The sequence below is a fragment of the Hipposideros armiger genome, unplaced genomic scaffold (assembly GCF_001890085.2).
Source record: "Hipposideros armiger isolate ML-2016 unplaced genomic scaffold, ASM189008v1 scaffold_370, whole genome shotgun sequence".
NCBI classification, from domain to species: Eukaryota; Metazoa; Chordata; class Mammalia; order Chiroptera; family Hipposideridae; genus Hipposideros; species Hipposideros armiger.
This window is the reverse complement of record NW_017731720.1, coordinates 382,291-392,717: the sequence shown is the minus strand read 5'-3', so window position 1 is coordinate 392,717 and position 10,427 is coordinate 382,291. Positions and strand designations below refer to the sequence as shown.

Sequence of the window (10,427 nt, the reverse complement as noted above, 5' to 3'; positions counted from 1 at the left end):
TCTCCAATTCCTCAAGTTTCTATGATGTAATGACTTACAGACACATCTATGGGAAAACTTGATATACGAGATCTGGTTCATTCCTGATTAGCCACCATTGAAATGTTCTGCTCTTTGGATCAATTGCGGCTCGGCTAACAGGTCTGAGCCGTGTAACACGGAATGTCAATAGGAACATCAGCATTTCCTCCGATCGAATTCCAACTCCATAGCCCATGGTGAATAAGAGAACTCGCACATTTTCCCTACCTTAAAATTGCTACTAATGTACTTCCTGGCCTTTGAAAGAAGAAATTTTAGAAATCTCTTATTGGCCACTAGCTCTATGGTTAGTTGTGATGAACTGAGACCCAGGCCAGTGCTCAGCGACTGGTAACCTTGACAATCTCCAGCAAAGAGAAAACCATGGTAAAAACAACTGTTAACAACCGCATATGCTTCAGCATCAGCCAGGAGCAGAAACCCAGAGGTTTCCACGCTGCCAATGCCAAGGACACTTGAACGCCCCCTCTGATCTGCTTTTGTGTAATTTCCAGTTCCGGTTGTCAACTGTGCTGTACTGATGTTATGGCCTATACACAAAATGAGTGTTTCATTGAACTTAGTCTTATTTTCAAATTCTACAANTGCGGATGGCTTCTGGAAGACCTTCATTCTAAGCAGCTTTATAGAAACATTTCATTTAGAAGTCTGGACCTTCTTTCTTCAGTTTGCTGTAATCTACATTCACTGAGTAGAACTTGGAAAAGAAAAAAGATAATTTAGATAGTCTATCAAATATACACAGGTGGTACAGAAGTTTTAGGATTATTTTTATTCAGCTTTGTACAGCAAAAATTACAGACATGAATTTTTTATTAAGAAAATTTAACAATGTAAAAGTCATTCAAAGAAAGACACTAAAATTCCAGTCATTTAATAATGGTTTTGTAAGAAGAGCAATGTTAGTATTATCTGTTAGAACCTACGAAAAATTCTTCTGTTTCAAAATGAGTAATTAAGAATTCTTTCTGATACATACTTCCAATTCTTAAGTTTTTACTTCCACCTCCACTAAGTGAATCTCCAGCAGATGAAGCTCCAACAGAATAGAGCAATACCAAGAACCATCATCCCTACTTTGGTTAGCAAAGTGCTACAAGGTAAGTAGGAGACATTTACAGCAACGAGGTTAGGCTAGTAATATAAGGACATTGCTTTCTTGTGTGGTTTACATAACTTTTTAGATACAAATTGGCTTGCCTTGATGGCTTTTTATTACTTTCCTAACCTAGACTGCATCACTATAGAACTGATACCTTATCACCTCTGGTACAAGAACTTTTAAATAGTATTGTATTTTTGCTTTTAAATAATACTGTATTTAAATACTGTATATTTGGAAATTTTGTAATTTCCAAACATTTCCCTATATTCAATTAAGATTAATTTTAGAAATCTTATTATGATTGTGTAAAAAGAACCTGCCTCTCTCAATAACTTTAAATTATTTACGTTGTCCAGTGCTCTAAAGTTTCTACTAAGAAAACATGAGGATTTGTACACAAGCCCAAATAAGGCTATAATCTTGGGTTTACTCATTTTTGTGCCAAAAGCTCATAAATCTGTATCGATTTTTTTTTCAAACCCTTTGTTTTATTTCTAACTGGAAAAATTCTTATTTATCTGACTTTAAAAAAGAAAAATTCCCAGGTTTTAAAGAGATACATACAGACTTTCACAAAAAAGTATAAATAAGCCATAAAGCGGTATTCTGCGTTCTGACACTATTCTCTTACGAAGCAATTAAACCTAATAAGACTTTAAAAAAAAAAAAAAACTACACTCCTGCTAACAAAATATTAGAAAGAATATCTAAAAACTGCAGATTATACGTTAAAAAGAAAATAAACATCTGTTGGGCTCGCACTATGGGCAGAATGCTTTATCTTAGTTAATTATCACAACCTTACTCATTCTTATTTTATACGAGGCAACTGAAGATCAAGTTGCCAAACACTGAATAAGCAGCAGGATCAACCCCCACACCCATGCAGCGCGGAAAGGTCACAGTATCTTCGCCAATTTTCTCAAAACTAAGCAGGCTTCTACTGGCTTCGATTTGGTTCCATGTGCCAGTATCAAAATTCTCTGTTTAAGTAACTTTTAAATCTGCTTTATTTTTCAGCTTCCATGTCCCCATTCTTTTTCTCAATTTAATGGTGGCTACTCTGAAGGTCTCTGAACAGTTGGCAAGGCATATATTCTGATCTTAGTTTAGGGCATTTTATCCAGGTGAGAAGTATTGCAGAGCCTTTGATGCTTAAATCCTATTTTTGGCCCCTCTCTTGTTTGTATTAGTTAGCTTTTGCTAGATTGTAAAGCGGCAACAAATAACCTCGAAATCTTAGTGGATTACGACAAAGGTTTCCTTTTCGCTCACTCTATGTACCACTTATACACTCACTGCTCCATGTTCTCTGTTCCAGTCCAATCCTAAATGAGTAATCCTTAACTGTCAATTTTGGTCTTGTGACAGATGGCAAAGAACAATGGAGGGGGCCACACACTGGTTCAGAAGTTACAGATATCACTTCCTCTCATTTATAATTTGCCTGAGAGCAAGTCACGTCGCCAAACCTGATGTCAGTGGGCCAGAGGAGTAGTGAATGATAAAATCATCTAGTTTGCCTCACTGGGTTTAGAGCAATAGTAGGCTTCATTCACTCTAAGCTCTAGGCTCTGGACTTGGTTCCCTCTTATTTCTGCTTGCAAATCAACCAATTCTTCTACAAGCTCATCTCTTGGCAAATACAGCCAGTAGTCTATTAACATCCTGTTTTTCAAAATCTTTTTCCTTAACGGCTCTTCACGCATATGGTTTAACCTTCCAAGTTACAGCAGGTGACACTTTAGCGAATACTTGCCATTATGATTCATTGTTCCAGTCTAATATCAGTGTCATAGCTCCGCACAGCCCAATCTATGCCACACAGATTAGGTTTCTGTTGCAGCAACATTCTATTTCCAATTCATATGGCTTCATACTTGCACCTGTCACCGTGTTGCAGAGCATTAGGAACGGGCTTCAGAATCACCTGGGGAGCTTTTTGAACTACACATGCCCAGAGACTCAGTGGTGGAAGGACCAAGGCCTGTTTTTTTGGTTTTCTTTTTTCAAGTTTAATGGATGTGGAACCATTTTCTCTACAATGGACTTTATTTAAATAAACTTTTAAGGGAGAAAACTAAGTCACGTCTGCTTTTTTTGAGACAAAATTTTACATAGATCAGATGGCTCATTTCAGGTTCGCCGGCATATTTTCATTTGTTTCTTGTAGGGAGATATGTTTAGAGATTTGAAAGGCAAATTACAATCTGAAGGTTGAATGGAAAGCTTGGAATCAGCAAAAGGTGGTAGTTATCTTAAACGTTGCTATTATCACGAATGGTAGAGTCCATCTCAATCACGGAGGTGTATCTACTAAGGAGTTCTGGACACTCACTGGTCAGGGTGTCGCTTCTTGAAAGTGTTTAAGAAACTGCTTCTCTCTTTCAATAAAGCAGCCTGGTATAGTGGAAAGTGTATGGGTGAATTATACACTTTCAATAGACAAATTGTACGGTAGGTAAATTATGCTCTAATAAAGCTGCCCTGTTTTTGTTTTTTAATTACAAGGGTTAGCCTTTGGTACGCAGAATTCTTACACATAAGAAATATGTTTGGGGAATCAATAAATGGTCTAAACTTTGTGACAAGGTATTATACTAAGTGAGATAAGTCAGAGAAAGACAAAATACTGTATAAATATCACTTGTAGAAACTTGTAAAAACAAAGAGTAGAATATTGGTTACCGAGGGGTGGGGGAATTGGAGAGATGTTTAGGGTACAAACTTATAACTAAAAGATAAAAAAGTTCTGGGGATTGAATGCACAACATAGTGAACATAGTCAACAATACTGTATTACAAACTTTAAAGTTTCTAAGAGACTAGATCTTCATTGTTCTCAACACAAAAACATGATAATTATGTAACGTGATAAAGGTGCTAGCTACTGCTACTGTAGTAACATACTAGATAGAAACATACAAATGTATCAAACCAACAGGCTGTATACCTCAAACTTACACATTATATGTCAATTATATCTCAATAAAATAAATAAATAATTTCAGTCCAGGAAATCATTCTTTGAAAGAGTAGTTCCACAAACCCCTCTTCAGGAAAGATGTTAAAAAGTTTATCTAGAGGGTTCATGGTAAAATTTAAGTTCCAACTGATTTTCATTTCTTCCTAATCTTCACACGAAATGTTTCAACCTTACCAAGAAAGAACAGCCAATTAAATCATTCACTAAATTAGTGCTACTCAAGTAGGTTCCAGGGATCAGCGGTACCAGTATCACCTGACATCTTGCTAGGAGTACAAATTCTGTCTCCAGAACAAACCCAGTTAAATCAGAATCTTTGGGGGCTGTAGTTGTAAAACCTGTTTTAACAACCTATCCAGTTGATAACCTATGTACACTGAATTTTGCAAACCACTGCACTAGACTATCTAAGATCTATAAAAATGGTAAGCAATAGCTATACTATCTCTCCCTTTATATTCATCAAGTCAGTAAAACTGGGACATTACCTTAATGTCACATCCAGAGAGTTGAAAGTCTGAATAAAGTCCTTAGAAAAAAATATTAGAAAACTATGCCATTTTAATTTCACAGAATGATTTAGCAGCTCTTCAAAGTACATTATAATGGAATTTAACCCGTACACCCAATTTAAAAAACCTACTCCATTACAAAATTTAGTAAACCACATTTTTACAGCAATTTTAAAACAATTTTGTAACTTACCTTGTATTGCTCATTGGGACCCAGTTTGTTCCAGGGTTCTGGGTTATTCTTTCTATCCCAACTAAAATAAAACATAGTAATTGTTACAGTAATAAAACACAATTTAAAACAGTTTTGTACTTCCTAAAGGCTAAAATTTTGAATAGATCAATCTCATTTTCTATTAGGTGAAGTACGGTGTTTTCATTATAAAGGTGAAACAGATAAGATCTAAAACAAGCAATCCCATGTAATCAATTAAAAAAAAGGTAGAACGCAGAGCCTCTTGGGGTAGTCGGCCTTGTCCCTATCCCTGTCCCAGGAAAATTTATACTTAGCTGTTATTAAAGTGTCCATTTCATCAATAAAATGATATATCGAAAAGTGCATAGAATAATAATGAATCAATCTTTATTCCTTGCTTGTTGTTTTCTAACTTAAAAAAAAAAAAAAGATTCCCTATTGTGGAAAAGCAGGGAAAAATTTACGTGTACCAGCAGCCCTGATTAAGTATTTTATAAAAACAGTTGCTATTCTATCAATTTTTATAACATTACAAGATAGGTATTAGGAGTTCTACTCCACTGATGAGAAAATGAGGCTCAGAGAAATTTAGATGATTTCATGAACCAGGAAAAGTAAATAACAGAACTGGGATCTGAATTTACTGTATGAGTACAAAATTCAGGTTCTTTCTATTACTTGATATTATCTCCCCAGGAAGACTATGGCTCCTATGCCAGCTTGATAAACTATTGAAATTTTAAACGTTTTTAAGTACTTACCAAACATCTGGATTGAACAATGCCAGGCGCATAACATACAGTGCTGCTCCAGTACCTCCAGCTCCAATAAACACAAAGAGGGGGATCAACTAGAAGCAAACACAAAACAGACAAGAATAGTCATCTACAAATTCCTAGTTACTGATAACAGAAAGGTTACTGTAGTTTTTACACACTGATTTCCAAGTTTCAAACTATTTTTCGATTCTGCCTTTACATTTTTAAAAGGTAGCGCTTACGTTGTGGTAACATTTCTTATGCCTGTGTTCAAAAGCAAGAAACGGAACTTCCAAAGGATGTGAAGATGATTCTGGCTTAATACGGAAAAAAAGTTACACTCAAATTTAAGAATTTCCAAGAAATATATCAAGTTTCCTTAACCTTTCTAATATTTATGAATCGTTCCCATTAAATTTCCCGGCTTCCTTTATCTTGCGGCTTGAAAAATAAGCTCCTGGCAAATTAGTTAATTTAATATAAATTAGTTAACTTAATATAATTAGTTAATTTAATATAATTTAATATATATTAATTTATATATAATATATATATAATATATATATTATATATATAAATAATTAATATAATTTAATATAAATTAGTTAATTTAATATAAATCGGTTGTATACATACGTCATGAAAAACAAACTTTTTGAAATAATCTGAATGAAAGAGAAACGCACCTATTACAAATATCGGTTTTAGGCATAATCTCTGAAAACATACTGCTACTAACGTTTAATGCGTAGACAATCGGATACAAGATAAAATTAATGTCTAGGGGATTGAGGTTTAGGACCACAGCACGTTGATGTGCTGGGGGGAAATGAGACATCACAAAACAACTGCGATTAGACTCAATGCTTTCCAACTCCCCAAAAATGTTAAGACGCCAAGACAAGCTGAAGATTCCCGGGCCACAGACCCTCATATTTGCCACAAGGCCTGGTGGTACAATGCAGCGAGTACAAGATCCTGAACAGACAGCACAACAAATGGGGAACCTGACCTTTGCTGGTTGGGAACCCACACAGCGCACCTGCGAGCGGGCGCAGCCAACACAGCGTTCCAACACTCACAGGCTCATCGCCCTCGAATGTATGTATCCCTCACCTTCGGCCGGCCAGCCCAAACTCCAACCTGCACGGTGTAGGTCAGAGCTCAAGGGCCTAGGTCAGCCAGCAATTAGGACAAAGCGAGGCCAGGGCCAGCCTCAAGGAACGAACGACAAGTGGCTGTGAAGGAGGAAGCTCCCAGGGGATTGAGGCAGCCGCAATCCGACACACGACGGACCAGTGAAGACCCTGGGAAAGGGGTCAAGAACTTACGCTCGGGTGCTTCTTGGCCTGACCGAGGATTTGGCGCAGCATGATTGCGGCAGTGGTCTCGGGGTCCGGAAGCACAGCAAAACAAAACCGAGACGCCCCGGACTAGCTAGTGTCTGCACGGAGGTGGAGCGGACGTCCAAAGTCACCCAGGACCTCCTACCTGAAGGACCCCTGGCTCGGAGGGTAGCCTGCGGCAGGAGGGCCCGGATGCGACTGTCCGTAGCAGCGCCTGCTTTAGCCAGTGCCTCGCGCGTCTGCGCCAGACCTTCAGCAATCCGCTCCAAATCAAAGCATTCTTATTCCTGTGCAACGTATATTCCCGACAGGTAACTTTTTTTTTTTTTTTTGCGTCGAAACCAGAACACTTCTATTGACTAGACAGGCACTTTCTCAGAAGGCCACGCACTGAAAGTTGGAGGCGGGCGGACGAATGGGCCGCGAGCTCTGCGAGCGGGGTCCTCTTGCTAAGCGCCCGGGAGCCGGGCTGGCGCGAGGAGCCGCTGGGGGCGCGCGTGCCGGGCGCGCGCCGGCCGCCCCTGGAGGCCGCTGTGGGAGCTGAGCTGCGCCTGGAGCTGTGGAGCGCGGGGCGGCTGCAGGGCAGGTCGAGTCTCTCGCCGCTAAGGTCAGCGGCTGCGGTTTAAGAAGACTGCAGCTGCTTCCTGTCCTACTTAAGACTGTCGCTTATTATGTCGCTAAGGCCCTGGCCCCCAACTGAAAGTTCAATGCCAAGAAGACATTTGCGACATTGCCAGTACCCCCTCTCCCTCGGCCCTACATTGCATTCTTAAAGTGTGTTCAAGGTAGTGTCCCTACACATACTCTTTTCCAATACCCCAGTGCAATTTTCATTTATCTCGTTTGGTTTTTTTTAACCCTAAAGTCGCCCATGGGTCAGATTTTAGGGGCCACTGGGTATAACCCTAAACCTCTCCAACCTCATACGTTGTTTAAAGCATTAATCAAATGATACACAAGTAATTGGGACTGGGAAGAGTGTTAAAAAAAAAAAAAGGCTCCCCCAAAATAGGATTGTTAGACCTGAAGGAGTCACAGCCCTTAACCAAGTGAAAACGGAGGATGCAGCTGTAGGTGATATATGTGGTCTGAAGCTGGAGAGACCTATTGAGGAGCTGACAGGTCCGGTGTGGTTGGAACTGGAAGAGAGGGAGTGAGGTGAGGATCAGATCTGGGCCAAGGGCCACTTATACATCATGGGTTTTATGCTGAGAGCATTCTAGGCAGTTAAGCAAAACAAGATAGTGTGGTTTTAAATGATTGCTTTGTCTATGAAGCATGGATTGGAGAGAGACGCATGAAAGGGGAGGCACTGGTTAATGTGCCTTTACAATAGCCCATGTGTGAGATAATGGTAGTTTGCACGAGTGTGGGGAATGTGATGATGAAGAAAAGATTCCAGAGATATTTAGGAAGTAGCACCAACAGGACTTGGTGACAGGTTGAATATGGGGAAGTAAGGAAAGGAAGGAGTCTGGCGTAATTTCTTCAGAGGTTCAATTTTGACCAGCTGTGTGGATGTTGAGAGAAGAAACAACAGAATGATGGATGACTATGTAAAATCCAACTGGATTTCTGTAGGGCAGAAGAGTGATCTAGACTAGAAGAATACATTTAGGACTTAGTTTATTGATGGGAAATGAAGCCACATGACTGAAGGACATTATTTAGGGAGAGGAGGTAGAGTGACAAGAGAGACAAAGGACATGGAGCTGAGGAATTCCAACATGCAATGCTTGGAAGAGGAGATATGGCCAGCGAGATAGGAAAAAAAGATAAATGGTGATTATTAAGATGATACGAAGTTTGGGAAGATTGGTGCCTTTTTCATTTATTCAGTAAACCTTTATTAAGTACCTACTCTGCACCAGGCACTGCTCTAACAGGGAGACAGCAGTGAATAAGAAATTTGTTCTACCCTAAAGGAGCTTACATGCTGATTGGAAAAAACGAACTATAAACAAGATAACTTTAGACAGTGATAAACCAATAAAATAGGATAATGAAAGAGAGAAGGGCATGGAGTGGAGGAAAGAAGGTTACTTTACTGAGAGTAGACATGGAAAGTCTATAAATTTTGCACATTAAAGTTAGGGGAAAGAGTCCATAACGTATATTTTAAGCAGAGATTGGAAGAGTACAAATGACAATGTAGAAAATGAGGCCATAGTAGAAGATGCATATTGTAAGAAACAAATTTTAGCTTTAGAAGTAGGACTGATATTGTAGTAGATTATATTGTATACAAATATCTGCTGCCTTTCCCTGGAAGGGGATATTACTTATTTGCCTCATTAATATGAAGATGACTTCCTTATACGTATTAGCAAATGGGATGTGAAAAGGAGCATATGTCATGCACAAGCAGAAGCATTAAGAGCCAACATGTGTCATATTCTCTCTTTTCTCTCTGCCACAAGATCATCAGTGTTTGACAAAGGCTTGGCTGTCAAGGTGGGAACTGCCTGGAGTAGATACATTGCTGACCTTCAGTAGACATGCTGAGAATAAGAAATAGATCTTTATTGTTGCAAGTCACCAGATTTGAGAGCAGTGTGGTTAGGTTATACTGCAGCATAACCTAACCTACTCTGACTAATAAAGCATTTGGCATTTAAATGTGTGGTAGCATGTTATCATAATAAAAATCTTAAAATAGGTAGCACTTGATTCAAGTCCCAGCAACAGGTGACAAGGTAACTGTTACCAGAAGGTAGAAGGATGGCAGTATGTGCTTATGTGGTGCAGGAACATTTGGTGAAACAGTTCTCAATTAATTGAAAGACACTTAATGTCCCTGATGAACTCCTAGCTTTCAGTGAAATGCCAGGCAAAGGGTATGTTAGCAGCATGTGTCAGTTACTATTGGCAACAGTTGATAAGGTGTTATAAAAAAGAAATGGACTCAGAAAATAATCGTGAGTTTGCAAGCTGTAATGACAGGGAATAGAGCATCTAGAAATTAAGAGAGTTGCATAGTTGGAAAAAGGGACTGATTCTCATCTCCAGTTGTATAAGACAAAAATGGAAAGTGTTTGGCCAAAAAAGTCAATTGAAACCTCAAGATAAGGACCCATTCAAGAATGTAGCCATCACCTTTAATGAAACATCTTAGTAAGTTAAGGAGTCTCAGTAAATCCTTTTAACTGAACAATTTGAAAGCCCAGACAAATAGATAAGGGTGTAGCTCTCTCACTAAAGCCTGATTGGATCAAGGTGACTGAAATTAAATCTAGAGAAATAAAGGGGTGTATCTCTAAAAAGACTTGTGAGTATGGCCTTTGATGGATGGAGTTGACTGAAATCAAATAGAAGTAGACTGAGCAATCCTAAAAGAAACATCAGCCTTGGAATAAAGAGACTCTGTGTGAGATGTGAAATGACACGTAGACTCCCCGGTCCAGGCTTCTGGAGATGAGAAGCAGGCTGAAAGATGTGCTCATCTTCCAAGGAGGGTCTGTCTATTCTATAATGTCCTCTTT

The 10,427-nt window shown here is 39.0% G+C and overlaps 1 protein-coding gene across 1 annotated transcript; it reads right to left on the bottom strand.

The window, feature by feature from the left end:
* Nucleotides 1-633: 633 nt before the first annotated feature.
* On the bottom strand, nucleotides 634-7,091 carry COXFA4 (cytochrome c oxidase associated subunit FA4). The gene is made up of 4 exons (XM_019662189.1): nucleotides 6,931-7,091; nucleotides 5,603-5,691; nucleotides 4,839-4,899; nucleotides 634-739 (listed from the first exon to the last, which is right to left on the bottom strand). The coding sequence occupies exons 1-4, from the start codon at nucleotides 6,970-6,972 to the stop codon at nucleotides 683-685; spliced, it is 249 nt and encodes an 82-aa protein (XP_019517734.1). The 5' UTR covers nucleotides 6,973-7,091; the 3' UTR covers nucleotides 634-682.
* Between the last annotated feature and the right edge of the window lie 3,336 nt (nucleotides 7,092-10,427).